The sequence below is a fragment of the Barbus barbus genome, assembly GCF_936440315.1.
Source record: "Barbus barbus genome assembly, chromosome: 5".
In the NCBI taxonomy this organism is placed as follows: domain Eukaryota; kingdom Metazoa; phylum Chordata; class Actinopteri; order Cypriniformes; family Cyprinidae; genus Barbus; species Barbus barbus.
The window spans coordinates 35,827,483-35,852,794 of NC_136733.1; the positions used below are offsets into that span (position 1 = coordinate 35,827,483).

Here is a 25,312-nt window from a genome sequence, read left to right on the forward strand (position 1 = left end):
ATCAACTGCGGGTGGGAGATCGTTTTCCTATTTAACGGCCAAACTCTGGAACAATCTACCTAACACTGTTCAGGAAGCAGACACACTCTGTCAGTTTAAATCTAGATTAAAGACCCATCTCTTTAACCTGGCTTTCACATAATACACTATTGCATTTCTATAATTCAAATCCGTTAAAGGGTTGTTAGGCTGCATTAACCGGAACCGGGATAATTTCCCAAAACACCTGATGTACTTGTTACATCGTTAGAAGAATGGCATCTACACTAGTATTAGTCTGTTTCTTTCTTATTCCTTGGTCACCATAGCCACCCAGATCCAGTCCGTATCCAGATCAGATGGTGGATCAACACCTAGAGATGACCTCTACAGCCCTGAACATCAGCGGAGACCAGGACAACTAGATGAGCCCCAGAGACTGATCCCCAGTGAAGACCCTGTCTCCTAGACGGCCATCGGGACAAGACCACAGGAACCAGATGAGTCCTTAGCACAATCTGACTCTGTTCTAGATTTAAACTGATTTTGTCTGGCCAGAGGAGAATGACACAATTTCGACACACTATTTCCCCGTCTAAATACTGAAAAGCTGATATAAAGCCACCCAGCTTGATATCAAGCTGATGTAAAGCTGCTTTGACACAATTTGCATTGTTTAAAGCGCTATACAAATAATAGTGACTTGACTTGACCTCTCTGTGCGTTCAGATTCCCGTGGGCTCCCTTCGGCATCCGCCGTCCCTGGGTCTCTGTGGACTCCTTAGTGGATTGCTCAGCTTCTCGCTCAGATTAGCGAGCTGCCCTGTCGGCTTCATCTCAACTGCCGCAGCTTGTGCTACCCACCCATCTGTGTGGTAGGAGATTCCACGTCCACACGAGCTGTCCGCAGAAGCGCTCCCCACCTGTTCTGATTATTTTCTGTTCAATAAAGCCTCTGTTGTACCCGCATCTGAATCCAGCCTGTTCCCTGACAATGTGATGCTTTGTAAAGCACATTGGTCAGCCATGGCTGCATAAATGGTGCTATATAAATAAACTTTGACTTTGCGGTTTTTGTATTATTATTATAAATAATAATTATATTATTATTATAATAATGTAGAACTCTCTTAACAATGAATGAGAGAGACAGAGACACCAGTTAGTGGTTGCCCAAGTGTTCCTCTTTTGTTGTCTTTAATAAACATTTTATTTCATTAGAACAGTTTGAATCACAGCAGTCATTAACACATATAAATAATTAAATCAAATCACAGTAAACAAATAAATAGATAATCATATATAAAGAAATGTTCCAGATCTTCCACACATCTGGATTTACTCATAAATATCTCAGATCAACTACTGAGGTAAGTATTTCAGGTAAGTAAAACAACACAAACGACTTGGATAAATGATACATGAATGGACTTCTCTATGACACAAGTATTAAAATTACACAATTACACAAATGATCAATTTAAACAAATTATTAACACATTAAAGCATATAAACTGTAGTTTGGCATTACATTTTAATACATTTAACTAACCTTAACAATAAATGAGACAGACAGAGACAAGAGTTAGTGGTTGCTCAAGTGGTCCTCTTTTGTTGTCTGAAGATACACTGCAGTTGTCACGGTGACTCTACTCTCTCAACTGTCACCCGGAATTTGGAAAATGTAGCTGGACTGTCCAGTGCAAACTCATTAGAACACATTACATTTACATTTACATTTACATTTTACATTTAGTCATTTGGCAGACGCTTTTATCCAAAGCGACTTACAATTGGGGAATACAAAAAGCGATTAATCTTGAAGAGGCAATCAGACAGAGGAAGTGCTCGTAGCACCAAGTCTCAGTCATTGTTCAAATAAGTACAAGCTAGTAAGCGGAGAGAAAGATAGAGGGAAAGAGGGAGAGAAAGAGAATCTGGGAAAGAGAAAGAGAATCTGAAAGAGAAAGGGGAAAGAGAATCTGCATTGGTACCCAAGAATTCCTATTTGGTGTCCATGTGTGTATGGGGTGTGGATTAAAGTCATTGCATTTTATACACTGTAGCATGTAGGAGTTCCAAAGTTTTCATATGTGAACCTCTTTGGTGGTCGTCGTTGTCGAACTCTAGATGGTTCCTCTACAAGATTCCTCCGTGCAGGTAAGTGATGTTCTGGTAATTGCCGTTCTTTAACAGGTAAGTGTTGTTCAAGTAAGGGATGTTCTCCAGCAGGTAAGTGTTGTTCTCCAGCAGGTAAGTCAACATATTTTAGTACATCTTGTTCCTGTTAAGCTAGATGTGGCAACACTGCCAACTCAAGCATTTGTTCTGACTGAGTTGATGATTTCTCACTAGTATGTAATAGGTGTGATGTGGTTTCCTTTTCCATCTGAATATAACTATTCGGCTGTGTTCTGAACTGGTAGGGTTCAACTTGCACATGGTACTCGTCATCACTTTCACTGTCATTCTCTGGCTCATATTCCTCCCTTCTCTCAGCAGGTAAAGCTGTGCTTTTCTGTTGGTGTTTCCACTTCAGTGTGGCATTTTGAGTCTGTGTGGTAACCTGAGGTAAGTGATCACAGGGAAGAAGATATTTACGATGCAACACTCTTGATCTGCCTTTGCCCTGCTCTGGTTTCACTTCATAGATTGGAGTATGTTCAGCAGCCTGGAGAATGACAATGTGGACTTCGTCCTCCCAGAAAATTCAATGTTTTCCTGGACCCCTTTTTTGAGCCAGATTTTTCACAAAAACTCTGCTGCCAGATATATATTTATATATATATATATATATACAGTATATGAAACTTTGGTACAATGTAAAGTAGTGAGTGTACAGCTTGTATAACAGTGTAAATTTGCTGTCCCTCAAAATAACTCAACACACTGCCATCAATGTCTAAACCGCTGGCCACAAAAATGAGTACACCCAGGGTGCGATTTGTAGGGGGGATTTCCCCCCCTCTGGTCTATGCATCCCTGAAAAATGCATCCTCTGCTGAATTATTTTTATCCCCAGTGGGGATAAAATGATTTGTGAAACGCACTATGAAGTCCTGTTCTGAATCAAATGATTCGCGATACGCACTTTGAAGTCCTGTTCTGAATCAAATGATTCACAATACACGATCCGTTTGGAGCGCTTCGAAAGTCAAAACAGTGAATCATTTTGTGACGCAATGGTTTAACTGACTTGATAATGTTCTTTGTTCGGCTTTCTCTATGTAATGTATTCATTGTTTGAGCCACCTGGAAAATTCAATCATTACAGTTAATAGGCCTAACTTACAATGGTTTTATTAAATTGTGATCACGTTAAATACAGTTTCCGTCGTATTAAAAACTTTTTATTACGTGACACCCATTTACTTGCCTAAAAAGACGGATTTATGATGTGTGTTCTTAACAGATTTGCCTACACTTACATTACGTTAGGCTATAACCTTACCCTGGAGAGAAAAAGTTTTCAAAAGCCCCCCCCCCCCTGCTTTTTTCACAAATCACACCCTGAGTACACCCTTAAGTGAAAATGTCCAAATTGGGCCACCATTATTTTCCAGCACTGCCTTAACCCTCTTGGGTATGGAGTTCACCAGAGCTTCACAGGTTGCCACTGGTGTCCTCTTCTACTCCTCCATGACGACATCACAGAGCTGGTGAATGTTAGACACCTTGCGCTCCTCCACCTTCCGTTTGAGGATGCCCCACAGATGCTCAATAGGGTTTATGTGAAAAATGAGATCTCAAATGTGTAATTTATATGTTTTGATATTATGCCAATTTAAACTGCAACAAAATAATTCCCAAATAGATAATTAAATAATTTCCCAAAGAAGATCTTTAAAATCGATCACAGTCCTATGCCTATGCAGAAAGGAAATTATTTTTTCTTGAAAGTCCATTTAAAATGAAAGAGTGTAAATGTAAATATCTAAACAGATATATAAAAATATGTAAATGTAAAACTATTATATTATAATTCCTATGAAAGATAACTATGATATGTAAATCTATCATGTAATTTAATCCAAATGTGAACATCTTTTTGAAGTAACGTGTTGTCAAATGTATGTGATAGCTATAACATGTTGATGCTAATATGTTGATGACAGAGAATAGATGTAGCTTCTTACCATAAAATAAAACTCCAAAGCTTGTCCAGATATAGCCTCTGCTTAGTGTGCAAACTGACCTCAATATAAGTGTGGACGAGAGCATGACTCAGGGGATATTAGAAGAGGTCCAACTTGTGGTAAGAAGCTGAAGTACTTTGCATTGGATGTTGTTACTTATGTGAGTGAGCAAAACCAGTTGATATGACAGAAGATAAAGTCTTTAATAAGATGGTATTTTAAAGGAAAATAAACATTGATATTACATTGACATTTACATCAGTAATTTTCAGTAAATTTTTTATCATGTAGGGTTCCTCAGGGATCCATTTTGGCTCCCATTCTTTTTTCAATGTACATGCTCCCTCTTGGTTCTATCTTCAGAAAGTACGGGCTGTCATTCCATTGCTATGCTGATGACACCCAAATTTATTTGTGCTTAAAACGTAATTCAGATGGTTTGGACACTCTCATGGCTTGCTTGTCAGATGTAAAGTCCTGGTTGTCTCCAAACTTTCTGAATTTTAATGAAAGTAATTCAATTCATAATCTCAAAACAAATCTTGGTGGGCTGTCTTCTTGTGTGAAGACATCGGTGAAAAACCTGGGTGTTGTCTTTGATGAGTCTTTGAAATTGATAAGCAGATAAACTTGGTCGTGAAATCATGCTTTTTTCAGTTGGGAATGCTATCAAAAGTAAAGTCCTTTCTTTCCTTCAAAAATTTTGAAAAAATAATCCATGCTTTTATATCCTCCAGGCTGGATTACTGTAATTCTCTATATGTTGGGATTAGCCAATCAGATCTTTCCCGATTAAAGTTAGTTCAAAATGCCGCAGCCAGACTGCTCACAGGTACGCGAAAACGGGACCACATCACTCCAATTTTACGCTCTCTTCACTGGTTGCCTGTGTGCTACAGAATTGATTTTATAATATTACTCATAGTGTACAAATCTCTAAATGGTATGGCCCCATCTTAACTTTCTGACCTATTGATTGAACATTTTTCCAGTAAATCACTTCGGTCTTCTAACCAGAGATTGTTGTTCATTCCTAGGTCGAAGTATAAGTGTAGAAGTGACCGTGCATTTTCTGTGGTTGCCCCCAGACTCTGGAATAAATTACCTGTCACAATCAGACTTGCTCCCTCTGTATCTGCTTTTAAGTCTATCTTAAAAACGGATCTGTTTGATAAGGCTTATAATGTGTATTAATACTTTCCTGCCTCACATTTTATTGTTTTATTGTACGCTGTGTACTTTTTTTTAGTAAATGTGTTTGTGTTTTTATTATTTTTTATTATTTTTCCTTTGCTGTAAAGCACATTGGACAACCATGGGTTGTAATTAAAAGTGCTATATAAATAAATTTGCCATTGCCATCTAAACATGTCTAAATATAGTTTGTTTAACTGATTTTCTTGGCAGGGCTGTGAAAATTTCATCTGGTCTCATGAAGCAGGAAGGTATACGGTAGCAATACATTGTGTTACTGCATTACAAATTTGGTTGATAAGCGAGTCTTTTGTCAAATCCATGTAGACTGCTTATTGTAGATGTGCTGCTATTTTTGATAAATAAGATTAAAAGGTTTCACTCATGTCTAAGGGCAGATTTTAAGTGGGACTAGAGACACATTTTACACATAGTGTATGTACACATTGGTACACATAAATAAAAGAGATACAAACAATTGTTTCATTTGTGTTTATGCAGTTTGTTTATGTATTGTATCAGCAAATTGCATCTTGTGCTGCAGATCTAATCTTGTGCAGCAGGCACACCATCAATTAAGGACTAGTGTATTCACCTTTTTATTATTTTAATAGGCTTCTTCATTTTTTAATACTCTATAAATCTATAAAGACCTGACCTACAATAGACCCTCTGTGAATTCTTTACGTGTATACTTAATCACCAATAGTCCTTTTTCTTTTCTCTCAAAAGTTTAGTAAACCGCCACCATGAGTACGGACGCAGAGATGGCCCTTTATGGAAAGGCTGCCATTTACCTCCGTAAGCCTGAGAAGGAGAGAATCGAGGCTCAGAGCAAACCATTTGATGCCAAGTCTGCCTGCTATGTGGTTGATCCTAAAGAGCTGTACGTCAAGGGAACAATCAAGAGCAAAGACGGTGGCAAAGTCACTGTTATTGTGAATGACACTAAGGAGGTGAATTTTCAACATTTCAACTAGATACCCTGTACATACATTTATTACATATTTAATTTATTTTCTGCTATATTTATTGGACCTAATTTATAGGAGAGAATTGCTAAGGAGGATGACGTCCACCCAATGAATCCTCCCAAGTTTGATAAGATTGAGGACATGGCCATGATGACCCATCTCAATGAACCCTCTGTGCTGTATAACCTCAAAGAGCGTTATGCTGCATGGATGATCTACGTAAGTTCTGAAGCAAAGTGAAACAGTGTTTAAGTTAATTTTGTCTGTATTTTTGCAGTCTGACCATTTCTCTGCTCATTTCAGACCTACTCTGGGCTGTTCTGCGCTACTGTGAACCCCTACAAGTGGCTCCCAGTGTATGATGCAGAAGTGGTGGCTGCCTACAGAGGCAAAAAGCGAATGGAGGCCCGACCCCACATCTTCTCTGTCTCTTACAACGCCTATCAGTTCATGCTCACTGGTAAGACCTAACGGAAGTTAATTCTATAGATTTAATGAAGTGTTGCTGTAAATGAAAGAAAGATTTACCAGAAATTAAGCGTTAGCGTTAGTTCTGGCAGGTCACGTGAGTCAAATTTGCATCAGCTGACTCACATCTACCTATAGGAATATGACACCTATCATGTTATCCCTACATAAGTGCTATTCAGTATTATTCAGCAGCTTGCTTGCTCGGGAGCAAATTACCCTCCCCCATCCCCAACTCCTCCTTTTCGTCACAGTCAAGACTTGGCTTCTGACATTCCTGTTGAATCAGACTCCCTAGTCTTGAGTTATGTGTTACACTAAATGTAATTAAGTAAATTAATGATATCTATTTGGTTCTGTTCTGTTAACCCTTCGGGGGCTATTATTATTGCTGCTCTCCCTGCTCAATCATGACAGGCTGCATGGATGGGCAGGCAGTTTTTGCCCAGAACAGAACCATACCGCCAAACCCAACTATATGCTAAGTGTCTATCATTGACGATAGTGGTCCTGACAGAAATTGTACACATTGTAATCAACAGATAGAGAAAACCAGTCTGTCCTGATTACGTAAGTATTTTCATTTATTTGACAACAGATGCAAGTATAAAGTACAGATATGGCAAATATAAATATATGGAGATATATACAAAATATAATATAAATATATTGTATACTTCTGTCTTCTGAAAAGTGTATATATTTTATCAATGTTTGTCTTCTCTTTAATAAACCAGTGGAGAATCCGGTGCTGGAAAGACTGTTAACACCAAACGTGTCATCCAATACTTTGCCACAGTTGCAGTTCATGGTGACAAGAAGAAAGAGCAGACTGATGGCTAATAATAATAATAATAATAATAATAATAATAAAACACCCTTCAACCAATGCAGGGTTCTCTTGAGGATCCGATCATTGCTGCCAACCCTCTGCTTGAGGCTTATGGTAATGCCAAGACTGTGAGAAATGACAACTCCTCTCGTTTTGTAAGTTCACCACTTTTTATTTACAGTACAGTTCGATAATTGTGTTGGATTTTTCTACAAAGATTTCTATAAAACTAGTATCATTACTATTATTAATGTGTCATCTTATTTTGTTTAAAACAGGGTAAATTCGTCAGAATTCACTTTGGCACATCAGGAAAACTGGCCAGTGCTGACATTGAGACATGTAGGTGGACATGATTAAATTTAATTTATGCATCCTACATTTGTCTTTGTTTGTTACTCTTCAGATGATTGTGACTCAAGTACATTCTCTCAACAGATCTGCTGGAGAAGTCTAGAGTCACATTCCAGCTTTCAGATGAGAGAGGCTACCACATCTTTTACCAGATGATGACCAACCATAAGCCTGAGCTGATTGGTAGATGCACATATTTGATTCTATGTTTTGATGCCAGATAATATTGTAAATTCTCAGACAGTACCATAAAATACTCTTTAATAAATGCTCTTATGTGTATTTTACAGAAATGACGCTCATCACCACCAACCCATATGACTTCCCTATGTGCAGTATGGGTCAGATCACAGTGGCAAGCATAGATGATAAAGAGGAGCTGGTTGCTACTGATGTGAGTCAATGCTGTTTTTTTATTCATGTATTCTATATAAATATGGCTGATCATAGAATTCATTCTTCTCTGTAATTTCCAGACTGCTATTGACATTCTGGGCTTCACTGCTGAGGAGAAGATGGGCATCTATAAATTCACTGGAGCTGTACTCCATCATGGTAACATGAAGTTCAAGCAGAAGCAGCGTGAGGAGCAGGCTGAGCCTGATGGCACAGAGGGTGAGACTAAATAGTACTAATGTGTGTGATCACATGCAGTGCTTTGATTGAGAGAATCAAAAGCACAGATTCTTTCTATGTTTTTCTATCTTTTCATGAAGGAAAAACTAAATGTTTTCAAGGCAAGAAATGTATGGATGTTTTGTACCCTTTCAAATTGCAGAGGCTGACAAAATTGCCTACCTTCTGGGTTTGAACTCTGCTGATATGCTGAAGGCTTTGTGCTATCCCAGAGTCAAGTGTTTGTGACCAAAGGTCAGACAGTGCCACAGGTGTGTAGTAACATATTTCCAGCATGTCCTTGTGTTCAGCCTGAAAATCATGATTGAATCTGTCTTATTATTGCAAAATCAAAAAGTTTGTAATAAAATATCCCCTCTATTCTACTTACAGGTGTACAACTCTGTTAGCGCCTTGTCCAAATCTATCTATGAGAGGATGTTCTTGTGGATGGTCATTCGTATCAACCAGATGTTGGACACAAAACAACAAAGAAATTTCTTCATTGGTGTGCTGGATATTGCTGGCTTTGAGATCTTTGATGTAGGAATCTTTTATGTTTACCTCTCTTTATGGCAAATTGAGTTACATTCAGCAGTCAGTAAATGGTCCTGTTTCTGTCTCCAGTTCAACAGCATGGAGCAGCTGTGCATCAACTTCACTAACGAGAAACTGCAACAGTTTTTCAACCACACCATGTTTGTGCTGGAACAAGAGGAGTACAAGAAGGAGGGCATTGTTTGGGAGTTCATTGACTTCGGCATGGACTTGGCTGCTTGCATTGAGCTCATTGAGAAGGTTTTTACTGGTTTGTGATCTTTAATTTCCATTTTACGTTTTCAAAAGAATACATTTTTAATAATAAATATTATTTTATAAACAGCCCATGAGTACTTTCTCCATCCTTGAAGAGGAGTGCATGTTCCCCAAGGCTACAGACACTTCCTTCAAGAACAAGCTGTATGATCAGCATCTTGGCAAGTGCAATGCTTTCCAGAAACCAAAGCCTGCCAAAGGCAAAGCTGAGGCCCACTTCTCCCTGGTGCACTACGCTGGTAATGTTGCATTGTGTGACTGTGTCTCAGCTTGCTTGACTCAAGAAGTCAAAGAAAAAAATAAAAATAAACAATAGAGAATGTGACTAAGAAAGCTGTAACATTTCATGATTAAACAGGAGAACTTGGGCAAGCTCATGACCAACTTGAGGAGCACTCACCCTCACTTTGTGCGTTGCCTGATTCCCAATGAGTCCAAGACTCCAGGTAAAGTTATATAAAGTTATAGGGCTTACAGATATTTTGAAATTAACAAAGGTAATATATAATAATGATGATGTCAATTTACCAAGCTCATAATCTAAACTGTTCTTTATAGGTCTCATGCGGAGAACCACCTGGTTATCCACCAGCTGAGGTGTAACGGTGTGCTGGAGGGCATCCGAATCTGCAGAAATAAATCAACTTTTGATTTATTGTGAATTCAGGTGTTCTTCAAAGCTGGTCTTCTGGGTACTCTTGAGGAGATGCGTGATGAGAAACTGGCCACTCTGGTTACAATGACTCAGGCTCTTTCCCGTGGTTACCAGATGAGGAGCGAGTTGTGAAGATGATGGAGAGGAGGTTAGGGATGTCATGAATAAAGATATAATCAATAATACCTGTGTGAATGGTAAATAATGATAATTATGGCATTTAATAATGAATTATACTTAGAGAGTCCATTTACACCATCCAATACAACGTTCGCTCATTCATGAATGTCAAACACTGGCCATGGATGAAGGTTTACTACAAGATTAAGCCTCTGCTGAAGAGTGCTGAGACCGAGAAGGAGTTGACAACCATGAAAGAGGACTATGCAAAATGCAAAGAAAATCTTGCCAAGGCTGAAACATTAAGCAACAAAACTGTTCCCTGTTGAAAACACCAGCATATGCTGGTAAGGTATGTTTTGAAGCATGGGATGCTGGTTTGAGCTGATTTAAGCTGGTCCTTTGCTGGTCCTTAGTTGGTTTAAGATGGTCATGTGCTGGTCCTAAACTGGTCCGACCAGCTTAAACCAGCAAAGGACCAGCATAAACCAGCATCCCAGCTTCAAAACATACATAACCTGCATATGCTGTTTTGTTAACAACACTGGTTTGTGAAACAATGATTTCTGAAAGATCATATGACTATGAAAACTGGAGTAACAGCTGATAAAAATTCAGATTTGCATCACTGAATTAAATTATATTTTAAAGTATATTAATTATATATTATAAATGTATATATGTATATAACCTCTGACACAGAGAAGGGCGCAAACTCCTCACAGGATCGCTACAGAACATCTGAACATAACGAAACAAATGCACATTGATGGATCTTCTTCCGTCGTTCTGCAAAATGTAAACAAATGTAGCCTTTATTTCTGCAAGCGTAAATATTGTGAAAATATCAGTAATGTGTCTAGGCAAAGGCATTCCTCCTGGAACTAACACGGGTTTGGCGGGTGTTCATTTCATACTCTGTGACAGCTTATTTAATGAATAAATTATACATTGTATTTAATGTGTAAGGTACATGTACAACAAACTGGTAATGTCTTGGTATCGTGTACTGTAATCAAATCTATATCTGTGGAACCGACAGCACATGCGGTGTTCATCTAATAAAGATCTTCATAGCTAGTAAACCAAAGCCTTTGCAGATTCGCTTTCAGCTGGCTGTAGACCCAAAGCCACGTCTTCATCGCTTTTTTCTGTTACAACTCTGAGTGAGAGCCGCTTCAGACGACTCTGCGCGTGCGGCAGGAACTGAACGAATCATTCAAACCGATTCGCGAACCGATTCACTATTTTAACCAACTGGTTTGATCAAGCCTTCGAACAGAATTAACTCAAAATAATGAATCATTCGTGAACGGGCCTCGCTCATTGCCCAGAGAAAAAGTATACGGAGCGTATGGAATAAATTGAAGGATTTTTAACTTGCATTGCATTAAGATAAAGTAAGGAGAGGAGCGTCGCCTACAGTAACGAAGTAAAAGCACATTTTTTCACTAAAAATGTACTTGAGTAAGAGTAAAAGTACCCATTTTTAAATATACTAATATACTCTAAAAGTATTAGTTACCCCAAAAATGTACTCAAGTAAATGTAACTCGTTACTGTCCACCTCTGTTCTAATGATATCTGTTCTAACTATAAAAGGTACTGTTATAAAACAGTCAGTGGTAATATTATTGTGTTCCTGTTGGTCATTGAGCTCAGCTTAGCCTGACAGCTTGCCTGCCCTGAACCTGGTTAGCTTTCCAGCCTAAGTAGCCACTGTGACCGAGGTTGATCTTTGTTAAATTTGCTTTATGGAACCAAATCATTTGACAGTGAGTCAGACTAACTGAAATAAGCCTGGCCTATTTGGTAAACTTGTTTTATGAAACAGGCCTCGAGGCGTTAGAAGTCAGAAGACACAAGTTAATTTATGATTTGCTATCTGAACCAAAGAAATAAAAGCGATCATATTTTTTCCAATGCATCGAATCGCATTGTGTTGAATCGAATCAAATCGCACTGCATCGTAATAGGGATGAATCGTATCGCATCGCATCTCTAGCTGCTTTATATGTATCTTCAGTGTATCGTATCGTTGGCTATACATCGAGATGCGTATCGCATTGGCCTCAGTTATGGAGATGCATGCTGTGTGCACATATATATCCTTACAAGTACAATTTTGGCTGTATTATGTGTGTCCCCTTCAAAAATGTATCTTGTGCGGCGTTCAGAGAAAGCGCACACGAATGAAACATTTAAAAGCGCATGCAAATAATGTAGGCTACTTTTGTGATTGAGAATAAGTGTAGTGTTCCGTCAGAGTAAAGGCCATTGCACACTGAGTCCGAATTTTTCGTCCGAAATTTTCGCACGTTGAAAAATAAATACGACCTCACGTTTTGTCAATCACGTTTACACACTGCCTCCGAAATTTTCGTCCGTCAAAAAAAAAATCGGATCGGGTTCGATTTTTTGAGTTTTTCGCATCCGTATAAAGCATTTTGAGATGCTTTGAGAAGGTGTTTTGACAATTCAGAGCCACCGTACAAGCGAACGCCAAAATCCAAAATAGTGTCAGACAAATTAATACACTTCGTCTTGCAGCACAGAGCACTTTATGACAAACAAATTGCGGAATACAAAGATACAGAATATAAAGAACTACTGTAGCCTATTTTTTTTATGCCTGGCGCGCACCTTTCCGATGCCACAGTTCGGTGTGTGTGTGTGTGTGTGTGTATCCATACCTCAGACAGTCTCTGTTCAGGATCAATTGGTTCACGGAAATTGGTGGTCTTTTTAATATGTGGATTCCGTATCGCTAGCAAAGTATCAAACTGAGGCACTGACATCCTGAAATAAACTTTGAATCTCTCGGGATAATCCCGCTGCTCTTTGATAAGGAGGTGGATTTCTCCTTCCTCTCTGCGCAATCTAAGGATTGGATGGACCCAATATTCCCTTTTTCTTTTTTTTTAAAAGAGAGCGGACAACAAAATCATCCTCACTGCTTGAAGACATTTTGTATAGTTTTGCGATTTTTTTCGCAACGGATTAATTAAAACGCATCGGACTCAGTGTGCAAGGTGTCTGTGCGTGACGAATTTTTAAGATTGCGAATGCGAAAAAACGCATGCGAAAATTTCGGACTCAGTGTGCAGAAACTCTACTGCTGAGTGAACACTGATGTGAATGCATGTGGTGTTGTACATGACGGAGGCGCAGCTGCAGCTGATAGAATGCGCTGTAGCACGATACTACTATATTTCTTCAAAAGCAGATCGTGGAGACATTTTTATAGTCCACGAACAAAAATCGTCATATCGCATACTTTGTACATTATATGACAACTGTGTCCTAATGAAGTTTAAAGATGCTTTACATTAAAATATAGAAACACTGCAGTAAACAGCAATAAAATAGAAACACTGCAGTGTTCATGGCAAAGCAAATGAATGAAACACTGAATCTTTCCCCTGGACCAGTCAAGTAATATAGTTTACCCATCCCAATCATATAAAGGATCAGTTTGCATTATAGACACTTCAGTACTTATACAGGCAGTGAACTATCATGGTATTTTTTATTTTCTATGAGAGAGATTGGGAAACCATTGGTCAATCGTTATTTATACAGGCTTGTACATCTGTTATATTAGGTATTCTTGAGTTACAAAAAATGAGATCTCAAATGTGTCATTATATGTTTTGATATTACTCCAATATAAACTGCAACAAAATAGTATCCCTAATAGATAATTAAATAATTTCCCAGTGAAGATCATTAAAATCATTCACAGTCCAATGCCTATGCAGAAAGGAAATTATTTTTTATTTTAAGTTCATTTAAAATGAAAGTGTGTAAATGTATATATGTAAACAGATATATAAAAATATGTAAATGTTAAACTATTATATGATACTTCTTATGAAAGATAACTATGACATTTAAATCTATCATGTAATTTAATCCAAATGTGAACATCTTTTTGAAGTAATGTGTTGTCAAATGTATGTGATAGCTATAACTGTAAAAGGCCGTCATATATGTCGATGACTGAGAATAGATGTAGCTTCTTCCCATAAAATAAAACTCCAAAGCTTGTCCATATATAGCTTCTGCTTAGTGTGCAAACTGACCTCAATATAAGTGTGGACGAGAGCATGACCAGTCTCAGAGGAGACTAGAGGAGTTCCAACTTGTGGTAAGAAGCTGAAGTACTTTGCATTTGGTTTTGTTAATTATGTGAGTGAGCTAAACCAGTTGATATGACAGAAGATAAAGTCTTTAATAAGATATTATTTTAAAGTAAAATAAACATTGATTTTACATTGACATCTATGACTAAATATAGTTTATGTTTAACTGAATTTCTTGGCAGGGCTGTGAAGATTTCATCTGGTCTCAAGGAAGGTAGGTGGTAGTTACTGCATTACAAATTTGGTTGAATATAAGCCGGTCTTTTGTCAAATCCATGTAGACTGCTTATTGTAGATGTGCTGCTATTTTTGATTAATGAGATTAAAAGGTTTTACACATGTCCAAGAAGAATTTAAGTGTGATTAGGGACACATTTTACACACAGTGCATGTACACAGTGGTATATATAAATAAAAGAGAGACCAACAGTTCTGTATTAAATGTATTAAAGTTCATCAGCAAATTGCATCTTGTGCTGCAGATCTAATCTTCTGCAGCAGATCTAATCAGGCACACCATCAATTAAAGACTAGTGTGTTCACTTTTTATTTTAATAGGCTTCTTCACTTTTTAATACTCCATGAATCCATAAAGACCTGACCTACACGAGACCCTCAGTGAATTCTTTACGTGGATTGTGTACCTGATCACTAGTAGTATTTTTTTTTTCCTCTAAATTTTAGTAAACCGCCACCATGAGTACGGACGCAGAGATGGCCCTTTATGGCAAGGCCGCCATTTACCTACGTAAGCCTGAGAAGGAGAGAATCGAGGCTCAGAGCAAACCATTTGATGCCAAGTCTGCCTGCTATGTGGTTGATCCTAAAGAGCTGTACGTCAAGGGAACAATCAAGAGCAAAGACGGTGGCAAAGTCACTGTTATTGTGAATGACACTAAGGAGGTGAATTTTCAACATTTCAACTAGATACCCTGTACATACATTTATTACATATTTAATTTATTTTCTGCTATATTTAATGGACCAAATTTATAGGAAAGAGTTGCTAAGGAGGATGACGTCCACCCAATGAATCCTCCCAAGTTTGATAAGATTGAGGACATGGCCATGATGACCCATCTCAATGAACCCTCTGTGCTGTATAACCTCAAAGAGCGTTATGCTGCATGGATGATCTACGTAGGTTCTGAAGCAAAGTAAAACAGCATTTAAGTTCATTTTTCTCAGTATTGTTGCAATCTGACTACTTCTCTGCTCATTTCAGACCTACTCTGGGCTGTTCTGCGCTACTGTGAACCCCTACAAGTGGCTCCCAGTGTATGATGCAGAAGTGGTGGCTGCCTACAGAGGCAAAAAGCGTATGGAGGCCCCACCCCACATCTTCTCTGTCTCTGACAATGCCTATCAGTTCATGCAGACTGGTAAGACCTTACAGAAGTTAATTCTATAGATTTAATTAAATGTTGCTGTATATGAAAGAAAGATTTACCAGAAATGTTGCAAATTGCAATCAACAGATAGAGAAAACCAGTCTGTCCTTATTACGTAAGTATTTTAATTTCATTAACTATGGCAACAGATGCAAGTTTATATATATATATATATATATATACATATACTGAATAGTTCTGTCTTCTGTAAGGTGCATATTTTTTATCAGTGTTTGTCTTCTCATCTTTAATAAACCAGTGGAGAATCCGGTGCTGGAAAGACTGTGAACACCAAACGTGTCATCCAGTACTTTGCCACAGTTGCGGTTCATGGTGACAAGAAGAAAGAGCAGGCTGCCGGCAAAATGCAGGTATGAGACTATCTAAAAATATATGAATGCCTAGATGATAATAATAATAATCATAATGATAATAAAAATAATAATAATAAAACACCCTTCAACCAATGCAGGGTTCTCTTGAGGATCAGATCATTGCTGCCAACCCTCTGCTTGAGGCTTATGGTAATGCCAAGACTGTGAGAAATGACAACTCCTCTCGTTTTGTAAGTTCACCACTTTTTATTTGCAGTACAGTTCGTTAATTATGTTGGATTTTTCTATACAAATATTTCTGTAAAATTATTAGCGTTGCTATTATTCATGTGTCATCTTATTTTGTTTAAAACAGGGTAAATTCATCAGAATTCACTTTGGCACATCAGGAAAACTGGCCAGTGCTGACATTGAGACATGTAGGTGGACATGATTAAATTTCATTTATGCATCCTACGTTTGTCTTTGTCTGTCAGTCTTCAATGAAGTACATTCTCTCAACAGATCTGCTGGAGAAGTCTAGAGTCACATTCCAGCTTCCAGATGAGAGAGGCTACCACATCTTTTACCAGATGATGACCAACCATAAGCCTGAGCTGATTGGTAGATGGACATATTTGATTCTATGTTTTGATGCCAGAAAATATTGCAAATGCTCAGACAATACCAGATAATACTCTTTCATAAATGCTCTGTGTATTTTACAGAGATGACGCTCATCACCACCAACCCATATGACTTCCCTATGTGCAGTATGGGTCAGATCACAGTGGCAAGCATAGATGATAAAGAGGAGCTGGTTGCTACTGATGTGAGTCAATGCTGTTTTTTTATTAATGTATTCTATATAAATATGGCTGATCATAGAATTCATTCTTCTCTGTAATTTCCAGACTGCTATTGACATTCTGGGCTTCACTGCTGAGGAGAAGATGGGCATCTATAAATTCACTGGAGCTGTGCTCCATCATGGTAACATGAAGTTCAAGCAGAAGCAGCGTGAGGAGCAGGCTGAGCCTGATGGCACAGAGGGTGAGACTAAATAGTACTAATGTGCGTGACCACATGCAGTGTTTAGATTGAGAGAATCAAAAGCACTGATTCTTTCTATTTTCATGAAGGGAAAATTTTTTTTTCAAGGCAAGAAATGTATGGATGTTTTGTACCCTTTCAAATTGCAGAGGCTGACAAAATCGCCTACCTTCTGGGTTTGAACTCTGCTGATATGCTGAAGGCTTTGTGCTACCCCAGAGTCAAGGTCGGAAATGAGTTTGTGACCAAAGGTCAGACAGTGCCACAGGTATGTAGTAACATATTTCCAGCATGTCCTTGTGTTCAGCCTGAAAATCATGATTGAATCTGACTAATTATTGCAAAATCAAAAAGTGTTTAATAAAATATCCCCTCTATTCTACTTACAGGTGTACAACTCTGTTAGCGCCTTGTCCAAATCTATCTATGAGAGGATGTTCTTGTGGATGGTCATTCGTATCAACCAGATGTTGGACACAAAACAACAAAGAAATTTCTTCATTGGTGTGCTGGATATTGCTGGCTTTGAGATCTTTGATGTAGGAATCTTTTATGTTTACCTCTCTTTATGGCAAATTGAGTTACATTCAGCAGTCAGTAAATGGTCCTGTTTCTTTCTCCAGTTCAACAGCATGGAGCAGCTGTGCATCAACTTCACTAACGAGAAACTGCAACAGTTTTTCAACCACACCATGTTTGTGCTGGAACAAGAGGAGTACAAGAAGGAGGGCATTGTTTGGGAGTTCATTGACTTCGGCATGGACTTGGCTGCTTGCATTGAGCTCATTGAGAAGGTTTTTACTGGTTTATGAACTTAATTTCCATTTTCCGTTTTCAAAAGTATACATTTTTAATAATAAATATTCTTTTATAAACAGCCCATGGGTATCTTCTCTATCCTTGAAGAGGAGTGCATGTTCCCTAAAGCTACAGACACTTCCTTCAAGAACAAGCTGTATGATCAGCATCTTGGCAAGTGCAATGCTTTCCAGAAACCAAAGCCTGCCAAAGGCAAAGCTGAGGCCCACTTCTCCCTGGTGCACTACGCTGGAACTGTGGACTACAACATTTCTGGCTGGTTGGACAAGAACAAGGATCCACTGAATGAGTCTGTTTTGCAGCTTTACCAGAAGTCTTCTGTCAAACTGCTGGCTACTATCTACCCACCTGTTGTTGAGGGTAATGAAACAAATTTAAGTGTTAATTGAATTGAATTAATTTAATTAACCAAACATTGATTTAATGTTGCACTTTCTTCTGGTTATTACAATATGCATCTTCCATTGTCTTTTCATTTGCTTAGAGAGCGGTGGTGGCAAGAAGGGAGGCAAGAAGAAGGGTGGTTCCATGCAGACTGTATCTTCTCAATTTAGAGTATGTCTTTGTTTGAGACCAAATGTGAATAATGTTGCACTGTGTGACTGTGTCTCAGCTTGCTTGACTCTAAGTCAGATAAAAATTTATATATAAACAACAGAGAATGTGACTAAGAAAGCTGTAACAATTCATGATTAAACAGGAGAACTTGGGCAAGCTCATGACCAACTTGAGGAGCACTCACCCTCACTTTGTGCGTTGTCTGATTCCCAATGAGTCCAAGACCCCAGGTAAAATTATAAAGGGCTTACAGATATTTTGACATTAACAATATTTTATAGGTAATATATATATATATATATATATATATATATATATATATATATATATATATATATATATATATATATATATATATAATTATGATGTCAATTTACCAAGCTCATAATCTAAACTGTTCTTTATAGGTCTCATGGAGAACCACCTGGTTATCCACCAGCTGAGGTGTAACGGTGTGCTGGAGGGCATCAGAATCTGCAGAAAGGGCTTCCCCAGCAGAATCCTCTATGGTGACTTCAAGCAGAGGTAAATGGGACCACATGAAAACACCATTTTCTGTGTGAGGCTTTTAATTAGAGGATATGAAGCATTTTGATTGATCTTCAACAGATACAAGGTGCTGAATGCCAGTGTAATCCCAGAGGGACAGTTTATTGACAACAAGAAGGCTTCTGAGAAACTCCTGGGATCCATCGACGTTGATCACGACCAGTACAGATTTGGACACACAAAGGTTCATATTTTGCTTTACAGCATTTAAAACATTCAATAATCACGATCGATTGTTTATGCTCATTCTGTTTAAATTAATATCTCTTGATTTGTTGCAAATTCAGGTGTTCTTCAAAGCTGGTCTTCTGGGTACTCTTGAGGAGATGCGTGATGAGAAACTGGCCGCTCTGGTTACAATGACTCAGGCTCTTTCCCGTGGTTACTTGATGAGGAGGGAGTTTGTGAAGATGATGGAGAGGAGGTGAGTAATGTCATGAATAAAGATAATATCAATGATACCTCTGTGAATGGTAAATAATGATAATTATGGCATTTAATAATGAATTATTCTTAGGGAGTCCATTTACACCATCCAATACAACGTTCGCTCATTCATGAATGTCAAACACTGGCCATGGATGAAGGTTTACTACAAGATTAAGCCTCTGCTGAAGAGTGCTGAGACTGAGAAGGAGTTGGCAAACATGAAAGAGGACTATACAAAATGCAAAGAAAATCTTGCCAAGGCTGAAGCAAAAAAGAAGGAGCTTGAAGAGAAGATGGTGTCACTGATGCAAGAGAAAAATGATCTGCAGCTGCAAGTAGCATCTGTGAGTTTACCTAATTAACTGAATTTTGGCTCCATTAAAATTAACAGTATGGTTTCCAGTGATAGTGATATATTTTCCAAACAGGAATCTGAGAATCTCTCAGATGCTGAGGAGAGGTGTGAGGGTCTGATCAAGAGCAAAATCCAGCTGGAAGCTAAACTCAAAGAGACAACTGAAAGACTGGAGGATGAGGAAGAGATCAATGCTGAACTGACAGCCAAGAAGAGGAAACTGGAGGATGAGTGCTCTGAGCTGAAGAAAGACATTGATGACCTGGAGCTCACATTGGCTAAAGTAGAAAAGGAGAAACATGCCACTGAGAATAAGGTTGGAGATTATGTTGGTTTAAGATTAGATTAATCTCTGTTTTACATGATGATGCAGAATATGTATTGTAAAAACAACAACAACAACAACAAAAAACAAGCTCATTTGGAACAAAAAATTCACACAGGTAAAGAACTTGACTGAGGAAATGGCAGCTCAGGATGAGAGCATTGCCAAGCTTACAAAGGAGAAGAAAGCCCTCCAAGAGGCACATCAGCAGACCTTGGATGATCTCCAGGCAGAGGAGGACAAAGTCAACACCCTGACCAAATCCAAGACAAAACTTGAACAGCAAGTTGATGATGTGAGTTACTAACTAAACATGCCATTAATTAATTAAATTATTATTTTTTTACCCTGAAAATATTTTCTTTATCACTGTCCAATAGCTTGAGGGTTCCCTTGAACAAGAGAAGAAGCTCCGCATGGACCTGGAGAGAGCCAAGAGAAAGCTTGAAGGAGACCTGAAATTAGCCCAAGAGTCCATCATGGACCTAGAAAATGACAAACAGCAATCTGAGGAGAAAATTAAAAAGTAATTAAAAGATAATCTTTTAAAGAAAACTTTTTTAAAAATTTGTTATTGTTTAAAAAACTCATTATTGAACTCCCACAGGAAAGACTTTGAAACAAGCCAGCTGCTCAGCAAGATTGAAGATGAACAATCTCTGGGAGCTCAACTCCAGAAGAAGATCAAGGAGCTTCAGGTATCAAATTGAGAGACTGAGAGATTTTGATCAAATCCAGATCACTTAAAATTCTGATTAACTACTTTCCACTGTAGGCTCGCATTGAGGAACTGGAGGAAGAGATTGAGGCTGAGCGTGCTGCTCGTGCCAAGGTTGAGAAGCAGAGAGCTGATCTCTCCAGGGAACTTGAGGAGATCAGTGAGAGGCTTGAGGAGGCTGGAGGAGCCACTGCTGCTCAGATTGAGATGAATAAGAAGCGTGAAGCTGAATTCCAGAAGCTGCGTCGTGATCTTGAAGAGTCCACTCTCCAGCATGAAGCTACGGCTGCTGCCCTCCGTAAGAAGCAGGCAGACACTGTGGCCGAGTTGGGAGAGCAAATCGACAACCTCCAGCGTGTCAAGCAGAAGCTTGAGAAAGAGAAGAGTGAATACAAAATGGAGATTGATGATCTCTCCAGCAACATGGAGACTGTTGCCAAAGCAAAGGTTGGGAATTTTATGCCTAAAGATTATAGAACATGTCTTGAAGTTTTTCAAACATCTAATGATTTTTGTATTTTTAGGCCAATCTTGAGAAAATGTCCCGCACACTTGAGGACCAACTTAGTGAAATAAAGTCTAAGAATGACGAGAACCTTCGCCAGATTAATGACCTCAGTGCTCAAAGAGCAAGACTTCAAACTGAAAATGGTAACCAAAAATAATCACAAAGAAATTAATAGTACTTCAGTAGTAATTGAGTATGGTGTAACATTATTCAGCACTGAATATCTGACAAAGTCTTATTAGAGAAAACATACATTTAAATTTTGTTTTATATAGTTTGTTTTGATATTAACTGTTGGAGCCATTAACACAATCTGACACAGTGAGTTTAAATTTACACAGGTGAGTTTGGCCGTCAGCTGGAGGAGAAGGAGGCTTTGGTTTCTCAGCTCACCAGAGGCAAACAAGCTTTCACTCAACAAATTGAAGAGTTTAAGAGGCAGATTGAAGAGGAAGTTAAGGTAATATAGCATAGTCAAAACAAACACACAATTTTGACCATGTAGCTAGGCAATAAATCTAATATTATGTGACTTTGTCTCCTAGGCTAAGAATGCACTGGCTCATGCTGTGCAATCAGCCCGTCATGACTGTGACCTGCTCCGTGAGCAGTTTGAGGAAGAGCAGGAGGCAAAGGCTGAGCTGCAGCGGGGAATGTCAAAGGCCAACAGTGAAGTTGCTCAGTGGAGAACCAAATATGAAACTGATGCCATTCAGCGCACAGAGGAACTTGAAGAGTCCAAGTATGAACATCACAAAAGCTGATTACTATTTGTTCATATGGGAAAAAGGCTTTCATGTTAAAACTGATGTTTACAAATTCATTGTAGGAAGAAGCTGGCTCAGCGCCTGCAGGAGGCAGAGGAACAAATTGAGGCTGTAAATTCCAAATGTGCATCTCTGGAGAAGACCAAACAGAGACTCCAGGGTGAGGTGGAGGACCTCATGATTGATGTGGAGAGAGCCAATGCTTTGGCTGCCAACCTTGACAAGAAGCAAAGGAACTTTGACAAGGTAAAACAAATTAATCATATGATATTCTCTCCCTAAATCATTGCTAAAATGGGCTTTTTTAAAGATGTTCTAAATAAACTTGACCTTGAAATATCTTCACCAAAGGTCCTGGCAGAATGGAAGCAGAAATATGAGGAAGGTCAGGCAGAGCTGGAAGGTGCCCAGAAAGAGGCTCGTTCACTCAGCACTGAGCTGTTCAAGATGAAGAACTCTTATGAGGAGACTCTGGATCACCTGGAGACACTCAAGAGAGAAAACAAGAATCTACAGCGTAAGATTGAAACATTAAAAAGTAAACATATGATTAATGAATGCCAATAATGATACAGATTATATTTTTCCTTTCTACAGAGGAGATTTCAGATCTGACAGAGCAGTTAGGTGAGACTGGTAAGAGCATTCATGAGCTGGAAAAGGCCAAGAAGACAGTGGAGACTGAGAAGTCTGAGATTCAGACCGCCCTGGAGGAAGCTGAAGTGAGTATACTGAGAATAATATGTAATTCTTGCTAGAAGCATTATATTGTGTTGTCAATGCATATGTTCAATCTGAAATGTAAATGTTTTTTTTTTTTCATAGGGTACCCTGGAGCATGAAGAGTCCAAGATTCTCCGTATCCAGCTTGAGCTAAACCAGGTCAAGGGTGAGATTGACAGGAAGCTTGCAGAGAAGGATGAGGAAATGGAGCAGATCAAGCGGAACAGCCAGAGAGTCATTGAATCCATGCAGAGCACTCTGGACTCTGAGGTCAGGAGCAGGAATGATGCCCTGAGAATCAAGAAGAAGATGGAGGGAGACCTTAATGAGATGGAGATTCAGCTGAGCCATGCCAATCGCCAGGCTTCTGAGGCCCAGAAACAGCTCAGGAACGTTCAGGGACAACTCAAGGTATATGACTTCTTTTTGGCTTTGGGGTGCATAAATATGTTTGTATAATCAAAGCTAGGTCAAGTGAAAGGCCAACAGAAAGGACATCAAAAGCTTACTGTAATTCTATTGTTATATTCAGGATGCCCAGCTGCACCTTGATGATGCTCTGAGAGGACATGAAGACATGAAGGAGCAGGTGGCCATGGTGGAGCGTAGAAACACTCTGATGCAAGCTGAGATTGAGGAGCTGAGAGCTGCTCTGGAGCAGACAGAGAGAGGCCGCAAAGTGGCTGAACAAGAGCTGGTGGACGCCAGTGAGCGTGTTGGGCTGCTACACTCTCAGGTTAGGGCATATTATTTTTTACAGTGAAGTTAATGAAATTGAAAGCATTGTTTAAAGTGTTTATACTGATGCTTTCCATATTGCAGAACACAAGTCTCCTGAACACCAAGAAGAAGCTTGAATCTGACCTTGTTCAGATCCAGAGTGAAGTTGACGATACTGTACAGGAAGCCAGAAACGCAGAGGAGAAGGCCAAGAAAGCCATCACTGATGTGAGAAACCGTAGCTGCCAAATGTTTCACAAAACACTTGTGTACTTAAAAATGTGGATCTAATATATATCTATATTAATGCAAAAGGCTGCAATGATGGCAGAAGAACTCAAGAAGGAGCAGGACACCAGTGCTCACCTTGAGAGGATGAAGAAGAATCTGGAGGTCACTGTGAAGGACCTGCAGCACCGTCTGGATGAGGCTGAGAATCTGTCCATGAAGGGAGGAAAGAAACAACTCCAGAAGTTGGAGAGCAGGGTAAATATTTTTTAAAGGATTTTATTTTTTTCAAATAAACTATAATTTTAGCATAAAATCTCTTGAAGATGTAATTTATACATATTCCTAAAATTAAAGCACCATCTTGGAAACTTAGTTCACTTATTTGTTTTGTGCTATCAAAGGTTCGTGAGCTTGAGGCTGAAGTTGAAGCAGAGCAGAGACGTGGAGCTGATGCTATTAAGGGTGTCCGCAAATATGAGAGGAGAGTGAAAGAGCTGTCTTATCAGGTATGATCATACCCTACCATATCCATAGGTTTATCCAAACAAATCTATGATTTTTTTTATTGTTTGTAGACTGAGGAGGATAAGAAGAACGTCAACAGACTTCAGGATCTGGTTGATAAGCTGCAGTTGAAGGTCAAAACCTACAAGAGGCAGGCTGAGGAGGCGGTATGTTAAAGAAATCTTGACACTTTCATTATTAATTAATTAGTCATTTATCTACTGGAACAGTATCACTGTTTCACAGCTTAATTAACAAACACACTAAAATTTTTACTCTTTAGGAGGAGCATGGCAACACTCATCTGTCCAAGTTGAGGAAGGTGCAGCATGAGCTGGAGGAGGCTGAGGAGCGTGCTGACATTGCTGAGTCTCAAGTCAACAAGCTCAGAGCCAAGAGCCGTGATGCTGGAAAGGTCAGTTGCATAATAGCAGAATCTTTAGTAAAGTACATGCTTTCTTGCATTTACTGAGACGAAACGTACACCATTTAGCTTATGCTTGAAAATTTTATTTACATGACTTATGTATGTCTTTTTTTTTTCTTGTCTCAGGCCAAAGAAGAGTGAAACCCTCAAACCTGATGGGAGCCTCTACTGAAGTCATAATATGATTGTTCAGTAGATTACATGTAATATTCATTTTGAAATAAATCTGTGCTTACTAGACATTTGTTTTGGAGTGATTTTCAGAGCAATTTTATACTCAAATAAATTAATTAATTAAAAACAAATGACACTTCAATATTGAAATTTTCTAACATTCTAATACACATAACAGCTGTCAATAATGTAAACAAAACTTGTTCATAAAGGTTTCCTCCACTCATGCAAGAAAAAAGTACTATAAGTTAATTAAACTTACACTCACCGGCCACTTTATTAGGTACACCTGTTCAATTGCTTGGTAACACAAATTGCTAATCAGCCAATCACATGGCAGCAACTCAATGCATTTAGACATCTAGATGTGGTGAAGACGGCGAGTTGGTTATTTAATAGAATTTAGATGGCAAAAGGGCCACCAGTTCAAAGAATATGAATTACTAAAATAAATCTTTC

General features: G+C 38.7%; 2 protein-coding genes across 2 annotated transcripts in view; both read left to right on the plus strand.

Annotated features, from left to right (window-relative positions):
* The window catches only part of LOC306869969 (CCN family member 1-like), a 1,026,947-nt gene that overhangs the window by 548,654 nt on the left and 452,981 nt on the right, over positions 1 to 25,312 (plus strand). The gene's annotated exons all lie outside the window — the stretch shown is intronic.
* LOC306870444 (myosin heavy chain, fast skeletal muscle-like) lies at positions 17,202 to 24,918 on the plus strand. The gene is made up of 29 exons (XM_079417722.1): positions 17,202 to 17,314; positions 17,436 to 17,585; positions 17,670 to 17,840; positions 17,925 to 18,243; positions 18,350 to 18,420; positions 18,566 to 18,653; positions 18,831 to 18,948; positions 19,033 to 19,156; positions 19,260 to 19,396; positions 19,490 to 19,745; positions 19,830 to 20,072; positions 20,200 to 20,376; positions 20,462 to 20,607; positions 20,689 to 20,779; positions 20,857 to 21,246; positions 21,324 to 21,450; positions 21,649 to 21,767; positions 21,853 to 22,049; positions 22,137 to 22,320; positions 22,426 to 22,591; positions 22,672 to 22,796; positions 22,900 to 23,208; positions 23,330 to 23,533; positions 23,620 to 23,745; positions 23,833 to 24,003; positions 24,150 to 24,254; positions 24,324 to 24,419; positions 24,536 to 24,667; positions 24,806 to 24,918. The coding sequence occupies exons 1-29, from the start codon at positions 17,240 to 17,242 to the stop codon at positions 24,818 to 24,820; spliced, it is 4,632 nt and encodes a 1,543-aa protein (XP_079273848.1). The 5' UTR covers positions 17,202 to 17,239; the 3' UTR covers positions 24,821 to 24,918.

What these genes read in the sequence shown, in the direction of transcription:
- LOC306870444 (XM_079417722.1), top strand. Translation starts at nt 17,240, where the DNA reads ATGCTGAAGGCTTTGTGCTACCCCAGAGTCAAGGTCGGAAATGAGTTT. An exon ending in TGCAGCTGCAAGTAGCATCT is followed by an intron (nt 19,746 to 19,829) that starts GTGAGTTTACCT and finishes TTTTCCAAACAG; the next exon opens with GAATCTGAGAATCTCTCAGA. An exon ending in AGAGGCAGGCTGAGGAGGCG is followed by an intron (nt 24,420 to 24,535) that starts GTATGTTAAAGA and finishes TTTACTCTTTAG; the next exon opens with GAGGAGCATGGCAACACTCA.